Source organism: Apostichopus japonicus, chromosome 1, assembly GCF_037975245.1.
Source record: "Apostichopus japonicus isolate 1M-3 chromosome 1, ASM3797524v1, whole genome shotgun sequence".
Classification (NCBI taxonomy): Eukaryota; Metazoa; Echinodermata; class Holothuroidea; order Aspidochirotida; family Stichopodidae; genus Apostichopus; species Apostichopus japonicus.
The window spans coordinates 782,501-806,349 of record NC_092561.1 but is presented as its reverse complement, the minus strand read 5'-3'; the positions used below and the strand labels follow the sequence as shown (position 1 = coordinate 806,349).

The window sequence follows — 23,849 nt, the reverse complement described above, 5'->3', positions numbered from 1 at the left end:
GATCTTTTGTTGATACTTTCTTCTCATAATGCCTACTCCTTACTTGTATAACTTACACCCCTGAGGGAAATTTGTGTAGGTACATGGAGGAATTCTGCTGTTTCATGGGTGGGTTCCTCTTTTCCATAGCGGCAGTTGTGTAACCAGCTGGGGTGGGGGAAGGGGAGGGGGAGTCAGACGACATAGGCCCTCGGTTAGAACTCTTGCGTCCTCCCCCTCCTCCCCCGAATAAATATGAGAGATTGGGGAAAATGTGAAAATGAAAGTAATGGAATAATTTGAAAATGAATATGCCAACGCCCTGTGACTCTGCCCTGTCACAGCCCCCTTACCCCCTCTCCCATCTCAGATGAAGAAGGCTGGTAACACCAGTACTGCACAGATAGGTCCATTGGCTGCTTGCGAGAGGTAAAATTCCGCATGCTTGTCAATATGATAACTCCAAAAATAATATCATTTGAGATCACAAGAGATCCAAAGTCGGAGAAGAAGAGGAGCAGAAGACCGTTTCTGTTTGTGAAATTTATATTTCCCATTTCCTCGTGGTCATCAGTTTTGTAAATAATATTAGAAGACAGTGGGGGGGGGGTGGGTGGTATGTTTGGTTATGCCACAACAATACTGAAAACTGCCATACTTTTATTCTTATTTCATAATGTCATTACATAGGCTATAAAAAGATCGACCCATTGTGACGATTCTATTTTTAAATTCCATTTGTTACTTTTATGTCGCTTAATTGGATCTGGCAACACTTTTATGCAGATAGCATGATTATATTTTCAAATACAAGAACTAGTCCTTGAAAATAACCGATCAATATCGCACCATATATTCATCTATGCATAAGCGTACGGGACCATTTCAGGTTTTTTTTTTTGGGGGGGGCAGAAACTTTTCTGCCCGAAAGTCCCGTGACACTATCTAAGCGGAGCGCCACCGTAAGTTGGCGCGTAGCGCACAAGAATTTTTTTGGCAAAATATGCCTCTCAGATTGCCGGAAATGGCACTTCTGATGCCTTGCAAGTTGCATCTAAACATTCTTTATTTTATAATCTCGCGTTTTAGAAATTTACACTTCCCCAAAAATTTGGTAATTTAAAAGAAGACAAAATGGTTACATGACTTTGAAGGGAAAAAGAGGACAGTATATTGTTAAGCTCCTATTTAGCTACCGTATTTATTATTTTAACACAATACTCAGCTATACTTCCAAAAAAACACATACATTGTTCAACGACACGTAGGCGGGATAATGTCGCTGGGTCGGGTGAGACTGCAATTTGCCTCACAAAAAAGTATAAAAAAATAACAAAGAATATGATAAACCTGTACTTCTAGGCTTGTAGGCACTTCCTCCCCCCCCCCCCCACCATCCATGAAAAATAAAATGTTTCTAATATACACTCATGTCGGGGATGTCCAGGTATACAGTTAATTTTGGGCGGTAGTGAAAGAAGCGTGGTGTTAACACGGAAATATTCGGGCATCATGATGCTAAATGAAGAAAATCATTAGGCCTATATTAAAATTAATGTCACAAAACAAATAACACAAAACGCTCCCCATGGAATTGTCGGACAAAAATTTGAAAAAGATTCGGTCAAGCTACTGCATATTTATATATATATATATATTTTTCTCCTCTAAGGCTGTCCGAATTTTTCAGGACTTTTGCCCGAATTTCTTGTCCTCTGGAAATTTGGGGGCAGTCTGCCCCGCCTCGTACGCCTATGAATCTATGAGCTTATAAAATCCAGAAGAGGGTCACCCCCTTCGATCCCATTAGACCCCAGGGTTCCCCCTCCCCCTGGGTTCTCCCCAACATTCACACATCAAATCCTGGTGGGAAGTCAAAAATGCAATGGATTAACTTTGTTAGCTGTTTTAGCTTACCTATATTATGTAAGCATGACACAAATCTAACGTTTGATATATCATAAAGATGGCCTTATAAAAGACGCCACTCAATTCCAATCGTGGAAAGGGTCAAATACGTACGCTCTTGCAAGGGAAATAGGTCTGGTTATATTCTTATTATTATTATTATATATCTGAGGTTATAACATACAGTAGCAGGGCCGGATTTACCAATGGGCAACGTGGGCAGCTGCCCACGGGCCTCCACAACAAGGGGCCTCCACATACTTCATGAAAAAAAATATATATATAAGGGGAAATTTGAAGAAAACAAATTAAATGTAGGCTGACAAATATCATCAATCAAAATCATATTGCGCGCGGCTTACACCATGCATACGCTTGAAGTCATATTCAATTTTAATTGTATCTCTTTGTGAATGGTAGAAACAGCTAAGTGGTTGTTTTCCCGTTATTGCAAATCACACGTCGGCAGACAAACATGATTGGCCTAATATCCAAAGTCATCAATCTCAGCGTCTATTTTCTTTAAAACTAGGTTCAAGGGCCATGGAACCGGGGGGGGCACGTGCCCCCCCCCCCACTTTTCCTCAGGTTAAAAATGTGCCCTTTTTCTACATAAAAATTGAGGTGTCTCAAGTAAGCAAGAGGCCAGGGAACCAAAATGACCACTCGGGAAGGGCCGTTTCCGACCATCTGAGGGTTTTGTAAAACCAAAAATTTTCTTGTACGCTCCGCGCCAACCGATGGTGGCGCTCCGCTCAGATAGTCGTGTATACAACCTTGCGGTTCCTGGCTACGCCCCTGACCTTTAATGAATTTCTGTGGGTCAAACTCAAAGCTATTTCAAATGGAAAAATTTGTTAAGGTATTAACAAGAAATAAACTCTAATTCGGAAGATTCCCACGTGCAACTAGCATGATTTCACCTCATTTTGTCGATCAAAAGAAGACTTGTTCCTTGTTTCCCAATTTGCACACTGGATATTGCAGTGGTAGTATGCATATTTTCCTTGAGAGGGGGGGGGGGCGTTGATGGAGTGATGTGTATACGCAAATAAGATAATACAATAAGAGTTATAAAGGGTACTAAATATAAGGCAGCATCAGTCCAATCGAATTTCTGCAAAGTGCCCTTTGATGTCGGTGCCCCCCCCCCCCCAGATTAAAAGTGCTTCCGCCGCCCTTGACTAGGTTAATGGTTTTGGTTGAGACATTTCAGTACACCCTGACAGTGCGCCTGTCATCACCTCCCTCTAGATCTCAGACAGGTATTGCTAATTGATTCTTTTCATGTGCAATGATGAAACAACTGTCTTCTCACCCCCTCTACACACACATACACAGGCCCGTGCGCGTCTGGGCAGTTGGCAATTGGCATTAACATGTTCGTCATGAATCATGTTAGTCCAGTCCAGCTAAAAGCAAGTTTAGGCCCTGGGTTTGAGTTTTTTTCGGTTGTCCGGGATAATTAGCATATGTAGGCCGATCAAATTCTTGGAAATGGGACAACACCCCCTTTCTCCAGAACCCAATTTCTAGATAACTTTAGTCATTTTTGACGTCGGATTATGAAAGAAAATGCTCCATATCCCCTTATAATGGACCCTGACCTGATATTCTAACCCTAACCTTGATTTTGAAAACATTTTGCAGTTTCCAGAGAGTGAGAGAGGTTGTAGCAACCTTTTTACTTGTACTGAAAATTTTGCAGGCAAACAGGCCTACATACCGTAATGAAAATTCTTCAGAAATCACAAAATTTACTTCAGAAATCACAAAATACTGCACCACACTGTAAAAAAAATGGGAAACCTTACACCCAAAATGTGAGGAATTCTGGTTTCCCGGTGTGGGTTACTTTGGTGTTACACCAGAAAGAGCGTTAAGGTAATATCTTCTGTCGATGACCCAAATGAAGGGAAACCGAGAGGTCCAATGATGGTGATTCTTATATACTCTGCACGAAACGTCATCACGACAACGATTCTCGAGCAATGACACGGCTTCTAACATAACACTAGCTCCGCCCCTTGTTAATATTTCTTGCTTTGCGCGCGGGGGAATGAACAGACTGCACGTTGAAGTCATACATACGTACGTACGTATACCGTACCGAAACGTACGTAGACTATAGACGTGACGATGTACAAGAAGCTCGCACGAAAAGGTAAGATCATTTGAATCTTAATAATTTACCCTAAAAAATGAAATCGTAGTTAAAATTCTAAACTGTCAACACATTGAAATGTGGTGTCATACACTGGTTGTGTTATATCTTGTTTAGCAAGCCGCATTATCACAAACTTGCCACTGAGAGATGCGATCAATTGCAAATCGACTAAATTATTCATGTCAACGTTAGGCTAGCCAGGCTATGCCTAAGCTAACTAAGGCTAGTGATAATTGCTACTAGCATAGCCTGAGTTAGCTTAGGCCTAGCCTAATTGTAAAGACAGACCTGCATTCTCAAATCAGGCTAAAAATTTAAAAAAAACATGGTGCCGAGCCTAGGCCAACTCATTGACTTTGTGGTCAACTAAGGAATGTGGGCCTTGGCCTAGGCTAATTAGGCCAACTATAGTATTAGCCTAGGCCTATGAGTAATAATACTCGGGAGTATTAATGTCAACATTAGGCTAGCAAACTAGGCCAGCCTAGCCTAAATACTAGTAATTGATAATGATAATGTTGGAGATATCACATTCTTCAGGTTGTGTGTAATTTGTTAGGGTTTATCAAACATGGAAAGACTAGGCTGCTAGGCCTAAGTTAGGCATTGTAAGGCCAAATAATTTTTTTAATTGTTTAGCGTCTCCGCTTGCTTCCTTTTTGGAGGCCGTCAGTTTTTTTTCTCCAAAAACGACAAAATTGTAATAGCCTAACTGTTAAGTGTTAGTCATAGCTTTAACTTTTGTTTGGAAAAATTCATGGCTCACCCTAGCCTTAACCATGTGAAAGGCCTATAATTTAATGAATATCTAATTTGATGTTTTCAAGGTTAATCTGGAGACAGGTATGCATAACTGAGTCAGGCCAAATTCATTTTTAGCCCAGAAAAAGCATGATAGGCCTAGGGTAGAGTACCCAGAACTTGACCGCCACCCAGAACCTGACCGCTAATTAATAAATAACAATTAATTGAACAAACCTTATACATTTATGTGATTTATGTATTCCACTATATTTTTCACATTTGTTGCTGATGATAAAGACCAATATTTTAGCCATTTTGATTTTTATTGAATACTGGTAAAATACATACATTCAAAAATGGAACTGAATTTTTTGGGGGAAAATTCTGTTTTCTTGAAAAGACCTTTAAGGATTTCACACTAATTAAAATGTGGTAAATATGTAAAAATAACTGAAATCTTTTGGATTTTCTGACTGCTGCTATTTAATGTGAAATTATTGAACACTTTAATTAAGGCATAAATTATAAATTCATTGAAGTACATGAGATCTTTTTGGGAAAATTCTGTTTTCTTGAAAAGACCTTTAAGGATTTCACACTAATATTAAAATGTGGAAAATATGTAAAAGTAACTGAAATCTTTTGGATTTTCCGACTGCTACTATTTAATGTGAAATTATTGAACACTTTCATTAAGGCATAAATTATAAATTGATTCAAGTACATGAGATCTGGGGTTGGTCATGTTCTGGAACTAGAACTAAATTTACATTGCAGTATTCAACCACTATATGGGAAATACACACTAGCTGTATTAGTACTGTTTTAACACCAATATGTGATCAATGTTTGAACACACAAATATGCCACGATGTTGGTTCCTAAATTAAAGAAAAATTATTACATAATAGCTTAATTCTTCAAATGTCAATATCAAACTTGGCAACCATACTGTATGTCTGATTTAGGTCTGTATTGGGATATATTTTTAGCAAGTCAACAGGTGCCAAACACTGAAACCTGGTACTGAGTTAACAATGCAGTGTTTTCTGCCTAGTTAGATGTGGCAGCATGAAACAAGTAATAAATTAATGGTCATACCAGACTGAAACTATGCACTTCAAAGAGGCAAGTAAATCACAAAACCTTGGTTTTCTGGATATATTTGCATTCTCTTTCAGATTCATTTGTTATCCTCTGTCAAAACTGACCCAGTTATTCACTGACCCAGTAGCTCAACAGTGTTGGCAGCTTAGTTTTATGCCATATGGTAGTGAGTACAATGTCCAGTATTACCAAATATCTCAAAACCTTTTGTTTTCACTTTTTGTATGATCAGGCAAAACGAGGAGAAGTCAACTGGAGTCCAATCATTCCTGATGGAGAAGACGACAAAACCCTTAAAGAACATACAGAGGTTATGAAGAAGGAATTTAAAAAAAACACTCCAAACGTTGATCTAATCAAAGAACGAATGGAAATAACTTATGCTCAAAGGCGTAAATTAATTAACTCCAAACCACTTATTATTGAAGTTCAAGAGAATTACCCTGCATTGTTTTCGCCATGCGAAATTGGCAATGAATTCAAACGTCTAACAGATACAGAACTTCACAAAACCTTTGAAAGCTCTTTAAGCAAGGCTGCAAGTAAAATCTTATCAGAAGTAAAACTAAAGCCACAACTTTTGCCAATAGTGATGAAGCACCTGCAAATTGAGGACAAGACTGTTGCTGCACTTTTAGTCCTTCCAGTTGTCTTCGGAAACGAGAGTTTCTTCAAACTCTACGAGGTAAGTGATCAACAAAATCATTGCAATCTCTAATTTCTAGACTTGTTGAGAAGTTGCAAGGAACTAACGCACTCATGTTGGCTTGTTACAATCTAAGGACAAAACATTCAAAATAGTATCTTAGGCAACGTTTCTGCCAGAAAATTTGAAGGGGGGAGAGGGGGGGGGGATGAAGCCGGTGAACCACCTAAAAAAGAAAAATCAATAAAAAACAACAAAAATCCTGCTAACATTTTCCTATCCCCAGCTCTGATAAACAAACTCACTGAGTGTTTATAACTTGTGGTTTTGCTTTTCTATTCGCAGGAAGAGACATCTCGAGATTGTGTTGTGGACGCAGCAGAAAATGCGGATCCATTTGTTGCAGTTATTGGGGACGTAATGAAGCCAAAGTGCTGTTATATCGTTGTTGAAAAACACATTGTATTTGACACTGCAAATATTATTTCTGCGGCCAGCTCTTTGTTCGGACTCCTGTACGCCTGCAACATTCACTACACCACGACTACGCTTGAAACATACACCTTCATTCAGAAATTCTGTATGAAATTGAGTGACAAACTGAAGACCCCAAGGAGAGTAAGGACATTTGTTGAAAAGATTAGAGAGTGAGTTGGTCTTTCTTTATCATGACTGGAGTACTTGTGTGCTACTGTACTGTCGTACTATACTGTCGCAGCAATTCAGAAATTCTGCATGAAACTGAGTGACAAACTGAAGACCCCATGGAGAGTAAGGACATTTGATGAGAAGATAAAAGATTAGTGTTAGTCTTTCATCATGACTGGAGTTCTTGTGTGCTACCTTACTACTGTACTATACTGTAGCAGCATCTTTCTTGTGTGATACTGTACGTCTCAATGCAAACTTAGTATCAAATGACATGTGCTATAGCCTCCTGGTTGTTGACTGACTGTCTTCCTATCCAAATAACATCACAAAATACTTTTCAATAAATCAGCATGATTCCTAAACAATTCTACAGTATAGAGTGGAGATTTATTAATGTGACAAATGAGTTTTGTATGCACATTACAATAAGTATTCTGGTGACCTGTGATATTCATTTTTAATCGTTCAGTTTATATTGATTGGGACGGCTTTATTTAAATTGATAAATGTTTGCATGCACGTCGTTGGTATAAAAAAGCTTTATCAATCCTTATCATTTGTTGCCATAGGTAAATCAAATCTATGGCAGATTCTGTACATGTATGTGCCTGAGTATACGTATAATGTCATATCTATCGAATCCATGATTAACCCTAATCATGCTGAATTTTGTTAGAGGGCAGGCTCCATGTTGGCTTCAATAGAGCTCTGCAGGAGCAGCCACGTGGGTTCGACCAAAAGGGGAAAAAACAGTCGTTCTAGCCTACCGCTACTATAATCTAGAATTTAAGCTAGGAATGCAAATGGGGGGCACTCATTCGACATTGATATAGCGTTTAAAAAACATGTCGCCTACAGCAAGATAATGGTTTAAGCAAATCAGAATGTTATTTTCCTCATCAGTTTTCCTAAACCTAATTAGTTGTGTTACGTATTTACATTTTACTTGACAAAGATTTATCACTATACTTGTGGCACATTGCGTTTTGGCAATTTTGCAACTAATTTATAACAGACCATCATCTGATAGCTTATAGTAGAATATATTCATTTCTTACTCTGGCAGTTTTACCCAATTTTAAGGATTAATTGCATAAATAACATGCAAAACAAACTTGCTGTTCCAACCTTTTACATGTTACGGCCCGGATTATGTCACAATCTTACAGCGTTTTGTGTGATTGTGCTTACCAGACATTTAATGTGAGTGATTAAATTAAACATTTTTGGAAATATGCAAAATTATCACGTTTTCCTGACAAGACGAGGTTCTAAGAAAAATGCAATGTGCCACTATAAACATATATTGAAAAAATGGTCTTGCATGTAATAGGACGAAATATTGGGAGGCAAAGTGATGATTAAATATAAATAAAAACTTAGGACTACTTTTGTTGTAACAAGACAACTTTTGCTGCAAATCAGAAACTTTGTTAAATTCTTAATCAGTTATTATTCAACCTGTTTTTACATTTTACTAACTATTGACAACTTGATTGTTCATAATAAAGATCCTAATCTTTCACAGCAAGTCTACCAGAAATTGACTTAACTGGTCAGCTTAATTGATGTATTGTATGGCACTTTAGGTCATATACAGAATTATCCACCCCGGGATGTAAAATTCTCTTGTGGGCGAGAAAAATGGATCTTTCAAAATAATGTAATAAATAATTTTAATTCATGTTGGTCAGGGGGGGGGGGGTTAATTACAAGTTCATTATTTGTATCAATTTATTACATTACAAGTAACTCCTGTCAAATTTAGTATTTAATGTAGAGGAGGGGGGTAGGGGACAGGCGCACACTCCGAAACCACAGTCTATTTATAATCTTTAAATGGTCTTTAAAAGGAATACACACATGCATGTGTAAGGGATTTACACAGTACAGCATATGCCCATGGCTATTTGTGATTTTTATTCCTAGCACATGGTCCCATTGGTTGAGGTCATCAAAATATTAAATGTATGATATTGTTATTGCTCTTCTCTAACTGGTGACTAGTTAAAAGTTACATTCTCTTTCACATATCTTGATCAGGTAGTAACATGTAATATTTCACTTGCATATTATTAATATTTCGACTATAAGTTCCTAACATTTCATGCTCAAGGCCTAACCCACTATATATTTAAGAACGACAAATTGAAATAAGGGGGTGGAAGGGGGGGGGGGTATGTATTACATGTGTATTTATTAAACATATATACTTATTATTTTGTTATAGTAATCCTACTGTTTTTCTTTTTATCAAAGCTTGTTTAAATCGTTCTTTGAAGTTGTAACAATAAATAGTTGTTTTTTGAAAATATACTCTTTGTTACTTATTCAGCAACACTGGGATAGTACATCCTGGTGTAGTTTACCCCAGATTTTGGTGTAACCTGTAGGTTACACCACTTCCTCGGTTGCAACTTTTGCTACCACCAGAAAGTGAGGAAACCTTTAGTTACCTCAGATACTGGTGTAATAGTCCCCAGCTTTTTAAGGAATGTATGTTACCCCCCAAGCCGGGAAACCTCTGGTTTTAGGATACGTTACCCCTAAACTTGAGGAAAGCAAAAAACCCTTGGATGTGACGAAATGTTAGGTTTCCCCAATACCGAAGGAAACAATACTACTTAACTTGAGGAAATCTAATTTTGACGAAAACCCCAAGTTTGAAGGAAACGTCAAGGTTTCCCTTCGGGTGCGGAAACCTGGTTACCCCAAAAACTGGTGGTAGCCTGGTTGCACCCACTTTTTGGGGTAACCTGACCCTTTTTTTTTTACAGTGCATTTCGCATCCAAGAACCCTTAATTATTGGAAAAAAATCCAATACCCCTCCCCTTACACACCTCCCCCAGGACGGCGATCACTGGAGGGGGGGCCTCCACCACTGAAGGTTGCCCACGGGCCTCCACTTGTCTAAATCCGGCCCTGTGCCAAGCAATGGCCACCCTTTCGGTCCTGGCAGAGTACAACGTCGACGATTGGTTCTTATGAATAACCAAATTATTACAACAACAAGGAAAACTGGGATGTAAGAGCCAAACGCTTCCATTTCTAGGAGAAGTGATGGATAGATAAACAGAAAAAATGGAGAGAACAAGCTTGAAGTAAGAATTAAGGAAAAGTACATACAATAAACATACGTTAAGTACACAACGGGTGAACACAACAAAGTAAAAAGGGGGCACCGTTGGGCACGCATGCAGCGAACTGCAAGTCCAATGATATGAAAAGTGAATTGTTGTAGAGAAGATCGCCGGCCCACCCCCACCCACCTTCACAACACCGTCAACCACTAAAAATAAGAACTCACCCGTAAACGTGACCCGACCGGAAGAAATAATACCAACTGACACCATTCTGTCATGTTTTGATCCAAACCTCAACCACTCTACATGATTTCCCGTGTTATTGTACAAGTTCTTTGTTTATTTGGTTCTCGTTTTTACTTCGATCGACCAAACAGTATTCGTAAGAGCATTCCAAAGTAACAGGGCAGCATCTTTTCCCCGGACCCACCTCTTCCCACCCACCCCTCCCCACCACCATCCATCCCCAACTCAGTCTCCATGCAGTATTCACTCTTTTGCATGTAAATATTTGGAACATGTTCATACCGCCCCGCACTCGAAAATCATTACTTTATGAAACGTTATCATAGCTGTTACCACTAAACTAGCTGCAATAATTTAATAATATAAACAGGGATAATTTATGAACTGTTTTTGTTTTAAAGCCAAATTATAAAATACAAAATAGCCTGATAAAAAAATATAAAAAAAGTAACGGGAAAATCTAGGCCAAAATCTAAGAGCTTCCACACAAGAAATTTACATAGTGTAAACTGCATACTTACTTTTTAAACAACGCAACACACGATGCAATGCAAAACCGTTCAACCACCTTCAGACGAATAGCCTTGGTAAAGAACAATAGAACTTGACATTCTTTATAGATTAACACTCGAACGCCCCAAGATTAACGCCCAATTGACAGAACGATCCACGTGCACATGTGCCATTTCTTCTTGCTTGTCCCACCTACTGAGCGTGTCTTTCAATTATACGGAGTTGCTGTGATGCCATGTTGATGTTGGAATAATTTTTTACAATTTTTTTATTTGTATTATGTCTTCTTCGAATTCCCGTATTAGTCAAAAATAATCGTTGCACTTTTCGTGTTTGGTTATAATTGCTCAGTTTTCGTTTCTCAAGTTACTTCAATGTTGTAAATAAATAAATTTAAACAATTTCAATTTCTTAGTAGTTTTTAGTAGTTTTTACTTATTTTCGAAATGAATTAGCTAGACGGACCATGGGCGCAGATCTTGGTGGGGACAGCGGGACGTGTCCCCACCAACTTTTTCAGTGGTGGGGACATTATATACCGTGTCCCCACCAATTTGTCTAGACCAAACGCTGCATTGCAAATTTCCCTGTATTGAACTTTGGCGCAGTTTGATCCAGCATTGCGCAATGACATGCAGCAGTTCTCACTTTGTAACATTTATCCACAGTAGTTAAATTTTGGAAGGAAATCGCATTTGCGGCAGTCTATAATTGTTTTCTGGGAGAGGACCCCAGACCCATCGTATACAAAAGTCTACTTGGATTATTTCCCCCTTTTTTTCTGCAGACGCCCATATGTCTCCCCCAACTTAAATTTCTAAGCCATGAGATCTCAAATTAAAGGAGGTTTTGGAGCATTATTGGGTCTGGGAAGTGTTATTTCCGGCGATCTGGGAGGTAAATTTGCCACAAAAAAAAATGGTCGCGCTCCGCTTAGATAGTATCAGTAACAGATACGCGTCCCCATCATTATCCAAGACTGATCTGCGCCCCATGAGACGGACCGCATCCGTAATGAAATTTGGTATATATACAAAATATCACGAAGCGCGCGAACAATTTTGGGGATGAAGTTACTACGCGCCTGCACCCAAGCAAATGTCCCCCCAATATTTGAAACAAATCGCCGCCCTGGAATACGGTACTTCACAGGATCATCCCTACTAATAAATACCTTAATAATATAAATGTCATAGACAATAGTCTTCGTACTTTTTGTGGCATTGACCCTGAAACTATCCAAGATATGTTTTATGAAGCATACAACGCCATTTGTCCATGGCGTCGTATATTGCTTCATTTCGTGTAGGCTTCATATGTCTTTTCATTTTCTTAGTTTCCCGTTCTATTTCTTTCTTCCTCGTTCAGCTTTAATTTATCTCCTTCCCTGCCTCTTTTGCCATGGTTTTGCTTGTTTTCGGTTCAAGCCCGATCTCGAGATAGAAAAGAGAGAGCACACGTGGCTTTACTTATACCCTCATGCCGACGGAATTCCGATACTCGTTAAAAATGAATGATTACGTAATGCTTAAGGATGCACAAAACCATGGCTAAATAATTAGCATCCAATTAACTAAACACGTAAAGTAATCAATAAAATTCTTGGGGGGTTATCCCAGAACGAGTTGTGACATAGATAAACATGCATGCGCGCCACTATAGTGACCAAAAGAATTAAAGTTGTTAACAAAGCAACTTGGTTTGACACTGATTATGTAAATCAATGGCATCTGCGCAAGAAAGCTGAAAGGAAATGGCACAAATTTGGTCTAACTGTTGACAAAGACGTCTATCTTCAATTATGTTCAGGCGCGTAGCCAGGAATTTGTCAAGGGAGGGGCGAAACTGTAGATTTGGCATTGCAAACTATCTAAGCGTAGCGCCACCATGATTGGCGCGAAGCGTAGCGCCACCATGTTGGCGCGAAGCGTAGAAGAAAATTTTGACTGAAAATGCCTCCCAGATCGCTGGAAATGGCACTTCCCAGGCCTTGTAAGTTGCATCTTATCATTTTCTCTTTTGAAAATACTATATCATAAAAACATTAATTTTTTTTTTAAATATGCTCAAGGGGGGCGGCTGCCCCCTTCGCCCCCCCCCCCCTTGGCTACGCGCCTGATTATGTTAGAAAGGACACTGCGACGATGGCTTTCTTTCGAGGGATTTCTTTGGAACCAAGTTTCAAAGCCCTTTACAAATTTGTGGATAAATTCCTTGATCCTTGATATGTCGCTCATTACTGGCAGTATGGATGGTCTAAAACTTGCTGATATTTCTCCTGTCATCAAAGGGAATGGCTTTGATCATAACAATTTTAAAAATTATAGACCAATCTCCAATCTATCTTTTTTGGGGTAAATTGTTTGAAAGAGTTGTGCTTGAACGGTTGAAAATCACATGCATTCTAATAGCCTCAATACTTCCAATCTGCTTACAAAGAACACCATAGTTCGGAAACCTTTCTTTTGAGGGTGACTAATGACTTATGAGTACTCATTGACTTATTTTTGGGATCACCAGGTTTATAAACACTTCAGGCACCATAATCAAGGATCTGTTCTGGTTGATTCTCAGCAGTCCTGCTTTGGTTGTATCCAACGTTGGATGCGAAAATACTATTTGCAACTGATCAACCCTGGCAAGACCTTAATAATTGTATTTTGGTCCCCCTCCTATATTAAAACTGATTCGTATCAAGGGTGTTATTCTTAACACTCTTGATTGTGTACGTTTTGACTAAATTGTTCGTAACCTTGGTGTTCATTTTGACAAGAACTATACTTTCGAATTTTTATGTGTGGTTGAAGAAGGATTCACGACATTTTGGTCATGTCCCCAATCTGTCTAAAATTGCTAGTTTCCATGGATTCTGCGTTTCTCTTTGCCCCTGCAGAAGTTTATATACCGGTACCCGCCTGATAGAATATTCGTGAAGTAAGATTCTGTGTCGGAAGCAGTAATGAAAATGTAATATTTTGATAAGAGTTTAAAACCCCTCCCCTTTTTAAATGTATTTAGCATAATGGCTATAGCATTGCAGATGATAATTAATACATCATAACAAACATAACATGATTAATAGTGTAATAGCCTAGGCATGAAAAGGAAAGGACAGCCATGCACACACAGACACACTCAGATACACATTACATTGAGTTCTTTCCATATGAGTTTTATTAGGATGTCATCCAACAAACCTGACCTTTGACATGTCTTTAGCTAACTTAAAGAATTTGACAAATTCGTTGGAAGTAAGGCGATAAAAGAATTCCTCAAATTGTATCTTAATTCAATTATTAGTTTATTCACAAAAAGACACGTCTACAGTAATAAGATGAGTACCACATAGTAACATTTTAATTAAGAGCTTAACAAATGAATACTCCTTCACTGAAAACACAAAATGGCAATACAAAATATGAGCAATTTCTCATATTTTTTTCAAACGTATATATGTAACGAAATGATGTTATACCTCGTTTTCTGGAATTGTCACCCAGATGTGACGCTATTATGCTTTTCATGGACACCTTCCCCCCCCCCCTCCTCCCCGAGCTCTCTTTCACTCTCTACACCGCCCCATCCATCTCACCGTATTATATATATACGTAAGACACACTGCCACATAACCTAACTCATAGCGCTATATATCGCTGCAGTTCGTATAAACTACTAGTATACGTCACATGGCATATGTACACTGATTTGGAGCAATAATCTCTCTCCCAATTATAAATTTAGAGGACTATGCGAATGACTAAAAAGAGGTCTGTCTTAAAATATTCTTTTGAGAAAATCCACCTGACGCTCCCTGTCAACTTCCCCCACCCCAAGTATAACCCTACCCCGCCGAAGGCAGACAGTGGCACCACGGTCGTAAATCTTCAAATGCCAATATACATTCGACATAAAGTGGGTAGGCTACATTATATGAAGCAATGCTCTCTTGGAATGTTAAGGTCACGGAAATTTGATAGAAGCCCATTACATAGATCATATACCCCTTTTAGTTTCTCTGAAGCCCTATCACCCCCCCCCCCCCACCCCTCCCAAGCCCTGCTTCATATCTCCTAGGGGAGGCCGGCGATATATGCGTAGAAATATCTGCATATATCTATGATATATACGTTTATTATCGGTTTAATATTGTCCTCCCCATTCCCCCTCCCATCATATTTACCTATCGCAACCCCCCCCCCCTCTCCACCCCTTCTATCCAAGTCCATCATGAACATTTGTTAATCGAATGGTATAAAACGAGTCTGGAATTCCGGAGGGAAGAAACCGACGCCATCATACACTCCGTCTGTTGAAATACTGTCTGTACCAGTCCCCTCTGCAGGCAAGAGTTCAAATCGCTGCACTAACTGTGTCACGAACAGAAATAATTCCCTCTGAGCAAGAACTTCACCTGGACACACTCGTTTGCCTGTCGAAATAGAACAAAACGTTTGTAAACAAATTGTTTTTTGTTTTTTTGAGAAACCTATGTCAAGTGTGAATCTACTCGAAATAAAATTGTAGTTTGTCAATATCAATCAATAAATCCTTAGATTTTTATGAAATGAATATTAATAAGCGAGTTCAGAGTTACGAGTGCGCATGCCCGATTCTCACTTGGGGTCAGGTCAACTGAGAATTGAATCCTCGGAAAACGTAAACAATGACAGCTTTTCATAACGATAATCGCACTAAGAATGGGTTACTGCGACATTCGGAATTTATTTCTAGTGCATATTTCGGTGTGTTTACGACTTAAAAACGTGTATAAATTGACTGAAACTACTTCATAATAATATAATGGAACACAGGTCCGTATCGCACGTGAAATAGTTAGTCTGATATAGGCCTACGAACGGGAAAAAGGAGTATATGTGACTGTATCCTTCGTATGGGTTACGCGACCTTACGTGGTTGCGGGTGTCTTAATGCTTCGCGGAAGTTCTAACTGATAATTTTCGGAAATGAATTTAAAATATAGCATGGAACAAACTATTTTGCCCTTTTGTTTGTCATTATGAGCCTGAACTGTTTTTTAGAGAATATCGTAAGCAACTCGAGTCTAAAATACTAACAGTGACACTGACAGAACTGTAGATCTAAATAGGCCTACATATACCTATCCTCATACTCGTTGCTTTTACGTCCATCAACGAACACTGCATAGTAGAGGCATTGGTATCTTGTAGTTGCAACTACATGGTTTTTCATGTTAAGAAATATTAGTTCTCTTCATTTTTATGCGTGATTTAAAATAAGCTTAGTCTTATTCTTGGCATATTCCTACTACTTATAGGGGGGTGTTACTAAAACGAATGACAATTGCGTTACACATAACGAATGACGATATGTTGTAGGCCTACACACTAAAAAATTGCGTTGACTAAAACGAATGAAAGTAAATGACAGCACAGACATTTGCTTCAACCGGATATCACAGTTCAGACTTTGTGGGTATATTAAAGCCACGCAAAAAAATCGGAAAATTGTGGTTTAAATCGCAAAAATTCGAGTTGACATTTTGCGACTGTGACCGGTGTTTTCGGTAAATTCTTGAGCAAGATGTTTGACTTGTCCTGTGGGATTTTACCCCGTGAACTTAGGGGAATTGAAAAAAAATATTGCTGTATAAAAATTATTGTTTTTATTACCCCCCCCCCCCTCCAGGGCAAGGGGACGGTCGCCTCCCTGGCGGAGGTTCTTTTCCCAGACTGATCATAAAGGTGGGACCTCTTCTCTCTTATCCAGTGGCGTAGGAAGGTACTTTTGAGTGGGGGGCTGAAGACTGATGGCCGGCCTGGGGGAGGGGTCTAAGGGGAGGGGGTGTCCCCCTCCCCTTTGGAATTTTTTGCATTTCCAGGTAGCCTCAGATGCAATTTGGTGCAATATAGCACACTTCAACACCCACTCCATTTTGTAAACTTAATTTTGTATTTTCACCAGGCCTTAGATGCAATTTGGTGCTCCAAATGAGATTTTTTTTCTCATTTGGAAATGAAAAAGGGGTTTTCTGACTTGCAAAGCGGGGGGGCGGAATGATACTTCCGCCCCTCCACATTTTTCACTGGGGGGCTGGCGCCCCCCCAGCCCCCCGGTTCCTACGCCCTTGCTCTTATCCCTCTTATATCCACTCACCACCGTCCTTCGTTGTTATTCGTTGTCATTCGCTGTCATTCGCGAATGATAATTAACCTTGTACAAAGTCAATTGTCATTCGGTCATTCGCTGTCATTCGTTTTTGTTTGTCCTCTTATAGGGTGGGTTCAATTTGTTCGAAAAAAATAAATAAAAATATTTATTTTATTTGGCGAAGAACATTATAAAAAAATAATAGTGGGTGGGGGGATTTCCAGGGGTTATTCCAAGGAATATTATTAATACGCTGCGATGGTGTACACTCTGCCTTTAGAGAGCACAACCTTGACTCGGCAGAAATGACATTGTAAAATATTTCCCTGAGCCACCCAGACTCTATGATAGCTGAAGACTTTACCATCTTTATAGTCCGTCATCAGTCTTTGCTTCAGTTCAATGTTATCAATACTGGTAAAATAATGCGCAATATCAATGTACATGCAAGGCGGCCATTTTTTCATTTCAATTTCGCCCTCCTATGCAAGTGGTAAATCCGAAAGAGGATCGGGCATGGTCTTTCCTTCAACCTGAAGTACCGATGCGTAGTCATCTGCCTTTTCATTTCGCGCATCTGCTTTATTAACTTCAGCAATGTTCATCTGAACGGCAGCATACGCTAAAGCAACCAACTCTTCTTTCCGGCCATTCATCTTCAACTTTCGTTTCTTTAAAAATTCCTTCAGTCTGTCAACTTTCCAAAGTTTAAACTCTTCCAAACTTGTAGGAATATCCATCCCAAAGCGAAAAAACAGAGTAAATTTAGACGTAAATTATGCGATTTCTAATGTTTACTGTAAGTGCTCATTAAGTTAACGTGGGTACGCAAGCATACAACTCTCGTCGCAACGAGAGTATTCTTATTTGACCTCTTGACCTCCATTGCGCAATGCAAACTCTGAACTCGCTTATTAGGGACAGTTACGGCATTAGGGCATAATAATTAACTTCATTCAGTTTTTCAACATTTCGTCACCATACTGGGTGACACTAAACGTTATAAGTACTTACTAGCACCATTTCAATTGTTAATAATTTAATTTGGGGGCAGTGGGAACCTCACGCCCCCCTCCCACCCCCTTCCTACACCTACATGGGAGTCGACTTCAAACACCGTACGGCCACGCCCCCTCCCCATGTTTAAATCCTGGATCGGCCCCTGATCCCCCAGACACAACTATTCTCATAGATTTATATTTATAATCAAATTTCCACTGAAAAAACGTTTGATGCTATATTTTAGTGGGCTAAAGCTTCAAGGGGGTGTGGGGGTGGGGCGACGGGGACGATGCCCGAGTCGCTTGCCTGGTTATGTCACTGTTCTAATTGCTTACCAATGCCATATGGTGTTACGTATTTACTCTTCACAAATTCCCCTGCATCGTTGATGAATCTTTCTGGTTGATACTCAAATGGTTTTGGGAATATTCTTTCGTCGTGATGCATTCCCCAAAGGTTTGAAATCATGTACGTGTTCTTAGGAATAAAATAGCCTTCGTATTCTGCATCTTCTTTCACCATGTGGAACATCGCTGTCAGATAAAGGAAAAAAAGTAACAAACGAAACAAGGTAAGGCTTTGCAAGACATGCATGGTAACTGACTATAACGTTTAGTAATAGGGGAGGGAGTGGGAGGGGTATTGAGGATTTTTATAAAGGGGATGTGGCCCTGAAAGTCGGTTTCAGCTATCCAATAGGATCGTTGTAGCTGACACTTCCCATGTGTTTGTGGAGGTTGGGTGTAGGGCCGGGAGCATCTTCTCCTTAAACCTGGACCTGTATTTACAGAGGGAGGGATTTATAAGAGGAGACGAGAATGTAAGAAGGGATTGGGATGGGCGGGACAGATGAGGGAAGGAAAGAATCAGAGATGGGGATTGTGAGAGGACGGTGAGTGGAGGGTGATTGGAGGGGCCGGGAGGCAAAGGTGATGAGAGAGCGAGGAGAGGGAAAGTAGAGGCAAAAAGAAGGATCAAATGAGGGTGCTTGCATTGTAAGACACTTCTTCTGAATGCTCTGAGTTTGCAACAAAGTTTTGTCTTTACAAACCACGAATTATCTGTAAATGGACGGTGACTTACCCATAGGTGCAACACTCACAAAGCGGTGAGTTTCCTGCATGACCGCATGTACATACTGCATTGCGTCTCTATCCTTGAGAGTGGGTAGCCTTCCAGTGCCAATAACATTGATAACCTCTTCACGCAATTTCTTCTGAACATCTTGATACTTGGTTAGTAACAGGACGAACCAGATCAGCATTGTGGCCGTACTGTCGAGTCCTGCCGCAAACACATTGGTAGCAACACCTATTGGTGTCAGAAGTGGAATAATTAAAATCAATAGTTAAGGTAGAGTATAACCAAAGTAAAATAACCAAAGTAAAACTGTTATACATTACGGTTCATTATCAAATTCAAGAAAACTCTAAAGACAAAAAATCAAATCAAGACATACTAACGCGCGGATGACCTAAAACGTGTTCGATTTATCGCAAAATATGTTGCTTCATTATACTGCATATAGAGGGAGGGCTATAATGATATTTCTCAAGGTGGTTCTGACTTAACCATTACTAACATTTTCGACTGGCGTAGTTTCGCATCGTCGTACTTTGTGGCTTTCAAGACAGCGCAGGTCGGAATCTTATTCAATCCCGTATTACAAAACGGGATAGAGTATATGAAAAGAGTCTCACAAATGTGGCCAAATTCCTTACACACACGAAATATGATACCTACAAATATACACCAAGAACAAACACACGAACGTACGTACGTATGCACGAACAGAAAGCTTATTCGTGTAATGGCTGTAAGAACTCAGTTGAACATTGCGTGAAAAATGAGAACGCAATTGCAATATACTCGCAGCTTTCCAACGGGCCCGGTATTATTTCTTGAAAAATATACCGACCTACCTATAACCTACCTTTGAGTGTATTTTCGGTCAGGAATGTTTTCTTGTCAGCCTTCTTTCTCGATTCTGCAGCTGATAGGTATAGGTCGACAAGATCTCTAGCTGATTCTTCGTCTGTACTAAGGTTCTCCTTTGAATGTTTAGCAATCTCTCCATGGCATTCATCCGTAATTTTGTACATTGCTAGCTGGCTCAAACGAAACTTTTTAATTGGGACGATATTAAACCGAGCTAAAATCTGAACTACAGTGGGTACCCCGAAGAAGATAGCAGGATCGAGGCATTGGGGAAGATTATGAGCAGCGTTGAGTAAGTCTTGCATGTGACTATCAGTATATTCAATCCGCTTCCTAAAGGCTAGGCTAAGGATGATGTTACCCATGCAGTGAAGTAAAAGTTGCTTGGGATTGAAAGCTTTGTCTCCATATCTGTCAGAAACGAGGAAGGTATAATTTAGACTAATTGTTATGAAGCAACCGCCATTCATACACAGATTAGTACAGTAACTATTCTAATTGTTATGAAGCAACCGCCGTTCATACACAGATTAGTACAGTAACTATCCTAATTGTTATGAAGCAACCACCGTTTCATACAGAGATTAGTGCAGTAACTATACTGTAAAATCGTACAACTTTGTATTCACAGTAAAAACTGGAATTGTGCTGACACATATATAATAAAATCGGTAGCATGTGCTATTTAGGTTTACAGTACAAATTGAGGATATGTGTAATTCCGACAAATGCATGCATTAACTGGATTTATTGGGATTACACATATCCTCAGTTCTTACTGTAATCCTAAATAGCACATGCTACAGTTTATAGCACGATCCAGTTATTTACTTGGTACAAAACATTAAGATTTACAGTAGTAACTGTGTTCTCTGTGTGTATCGGGTGCATGAAGGCTAACTGATAACAACCAATAGGCAGGCAAGAATAGAATTGAAGAGAGGATTGGATCAGGTATGGTATGATGTGTGTAGCAGTTTCACGAGACAAAACAACCTGATATAGATCAGTTTCTATACGCGTGATAAACAAATCTTTTAAGCTGTCACTTTATTTACATTGAATCCGGTACTGAACGTTTGATGCCAGTTGATACCAAAATACTAAACTACAATAGCAGTACAGGCCATCGACATGGACAAATGACGTGCTTCATTTCGAATTAGGCTACACTAGTTCGAAGGACATGTTGAAATTAGTTCGATATGTTTGTAGTAGGAATGAGATATATGCTGTTAATGGCACGCGGTATGCAAAATCATGTGGCTGAACAACGAAATATCTAAAATTAAGTTAATTATATGCATGAGTTAGACATTATTTCTTTAATTAATGCTTATTTTGCGAAATAACTGTTTTACAATTTAAAAATCTTAACTGTACCCAAACTAATTGATTTCTATACAGGTGTATTCATGTATAAGGTTTTTCATAAGTTATTACCACCCACTCTACAAAGCTATTTTTCTTTTGCATCTAGTGATACTTATAATATAAGACACAAGAATTATAATTTTAAACAAATTTTTGCAAGAACAACCAAAAAACAGATGTGCATCTCCATCTCTGGTGTTAAACTCTGGAATTCATTTGATGATAAACTGAAGAACAATGGATCCCAGTCATTATTTGAGAAAATGTACAAACAAATGTTGTTATCTACTGCTATTTCAAATTGATTATCTCCATTAATGTCAAATATGTATAAATGCCCAATTTTTTCTTTCTTTCTTTTCTTTTTTCTCTCAATCTTTTCTTTTTTTCCTTCGATTTTCTGTTATTTTTGTAACTTTATGTATGTTAACCTGTCTTGACTAATTCTTTTGTCTATACTTTTCAACACATATTTGGAGGAAAACGATTCATAAGTATTGCACTTCAGTTTTTCTCCTTTTCCACACATTAGATCTTTGGTAGTTTTCATTGAATTATATATAATACCATGATTATTTGATTATATGTATTGAATTTTTGTTGAAAATGTACTTACTTTTTGTGTTGGAAATAAACAGTTTCATTGTCATTGTCAAATAAGGCTAGAAAAGAATTCCTTATTTTGATGATCGGCAATGTGATAGTGTAAGCCTAGGCTACTTCTTACCGGTGACCTTGTTAACCTTCCAACGCATCCAATGCATACGATGATGATGTAAAAATATAGGATAATGAAGTACATAAAAAATGGAACTTAAAATAATATTAATAACCAGCAGTTATTTGTACAACGCTTAAGCGACCACAAATGTGGGTAGAAACTTTCACGTCGCCGGGTTGCTTCCAAAAAAAAATTCAACATTTTAACTCAAAATTTGGAATCTTTTCATCTTAGAAAGTCATTTCACTGACTGAGATGGGCAAACCGTACCGTGTTACCATGGTAACTTATTGCTGTTTGAGTTAGGTACTCACCCGTCTTTAACGTGGTCGTAGAACCGAGACACTTCGTCGTTTAGCAGATCTTCAAACGTCCTGTCACCTAGATTTTTGTTATTAATTACACCAATCGTAAAAGAACGAAGTTCTTTCCATTTCTCACCATATTGCAATTCGCCAAATCCTTTGAAGATACGTAAAAATACAAAAAATAAAAGTTTATCGTTGCACACACTGTAAAACTTTTGAGTCTTTATAAAGGCTTTTTTTTTTGGCAGGTCAGACATATTTAAATTATTTTTTAACTTCGTTGTCCTTCTTACACGGAAAATCTGATTTGTTGCCCATTGCAGCATTTTTCTGCACAAACACAAACTGATCAATTAACTGTAGTGGAAGTATTTTAATTTTTATTTGTTTCAACACAGTAACGAACGACAAACAGAGAGCAGTATTTCAAAGTATTACGTGAGATGTCTCTCTAGATGTTTACAATCAAGTGCCCCATTTTGGGTATAAAAGTAAAACCCGTCATACCCTTTTGTATTTTAAAAGTATGAAAAATTGACAACATAATGCAATTAAAAATTACCTTGTTGCTTTAAACAGTATCATTAAGAGAGTACCCTGCATTTGTTTAAAAGACAAACACACATCGGTAGCATGAATGTGTGGTACGGAATATACAAAGTTTCAATTTGGTGGAAAGGCTTGGAGGTTTCTCTCCTCTCCGCTCCCCCCCCCCCCTGCTTCCTCCAACTTCCCCTTCCCAATTCCCCTTAACCAAAATGAAATTTAGATTGCCCACTATCCATGATTTTCAGCAACTAATAATAACAGAATACTAACCAATTGGAATATCTAAATCTTCTGGAATGCTGATGAACCGATCATTAAACGTTCCCTGTCTTTTCCGGAACAATTCGTCTACAATCTCGTGCTTATTCATCACAACCACGTCAGCTGTACCAAATCGGCAGCAAAATATGTCACCGTGCTGCTTGGATAGTTCCGCGAAATCTTTGAAAACTTCGTGGCTAACTGAAGGGTATATACCGATAAAAGGCCACCCCTTCGGTCCTGGTATGGTGCATCTTTTAGTTCTGCTTCGTATATAGAGGACCAAGGTGATGCCAATGGATAGGACGGCGAGGCATATACTAACCAGAGCCATTTCTTACCCTTCGTTAAAACACGGAGAAACAATTAAAATAATATCAATTTTTGTTTCCTTTTTGAAAAATTCTTTCTTAGACAAACTATGAAATAACGAAATATGACCTATGAAAGAAAATAAGGGAATCTAAGTGTGTGGGGGAGGGGTGGAGAACTGTCTTGTGGATCAAGAATTTGAGATGAGCG

The 23,849-nt window shown here is 38.8% G+C and overlaps 2 protein-coding genes across 2 annotated transcripts in view; one reads left to right on the top strand and one right to left on the bottom strand.

Annotated features, from left to right (window-relative positions):
- Nucleotides 1-3,679: 3,679 nt before the first annotated feature.
- Nucleotides 3,680-9,733, top strand: LOC139970465 (sterile alpha motif domain-containing protein 3-like). The gene is made up of 3 exons (XM_071976243.1): nucleotides 3,680-4,051; nucleotides 6,138-6,590; nucleotides 6,897-9,733. Exons 2-3 carry the CDS (start codon nucleotides 6,219-6,221, stop codon nucleotides 7,200-7,202), a joined length of 678 nt encoding a protein of 225 aa, XP_071832344.1. The 5' UTR covers nucleotides 3,680-4,051; nucleotides 6,138-6,218; the 3' UTR covers nucleotides 7,203-9,733.
- Nucleotides 9,734-14,196: 4,463 nt separating this feature from the next.
- The window catches only part of LOC139970420 (cytochrome P450 2C30-like), a 10,123-nt gene continuing 470 nt past the window's right edge, over nucleotides 14,197-23,849 (bottom strand). Inside the window, exons 2-7 of the mRNA XM_071976109.1 lie at nucleotides 23,337-23,669; nucleotides 22,524-22,671; nucleotides 20,110-20,525; nucleotides 19,260-19,487; nucleotides 18,512-18,709; nucleotides 14,197-15,474 (exon numbers count right to left, since the gene is read on the bottom strand). Of these exons, the coding sequence (XP_071832210.1) occupies nucleotides 15,284-15,474; nucleotides 18,512-18,709; nucleotides 19,260-19,487; nucleotides 20,110-20,525; nucleotides 22,524-22,671; nucleotides 23,337-23,661 (1,506 nt within the window). The 5' untranslated portion in view covers nucleotides 23,662-23,669 and the 3' untranslated portion in view covers nucleotides 14,197-15,283. The remainder of the gene's footprint in view (nucleotides 15,475-18,511; nucleotides 18,710-19,259; nucleotides 19,488-20,109; nucleotides 20,526-22,523; nucleotides 22,672-23,336; nucleotides 23,670-23,849) is intronic.

Excerpts from the sequence above, each read along its gene's own strand:
- LOC139970465 (XM_071976243.1), top strand. The coding sequence starts at position 6,219 with ATGAAGAAGGAATTTAAAAAAAACACTCCAAACGTTGATCTAATCAAA. Across the intron at positions 6,591-6,896 it reads GTTTCTTCAAACTCTACGAG|GAAGAGACATCTCGAGATTG; the intron begins GTAAGTGATCAA and ends TTCTATTCGCAG.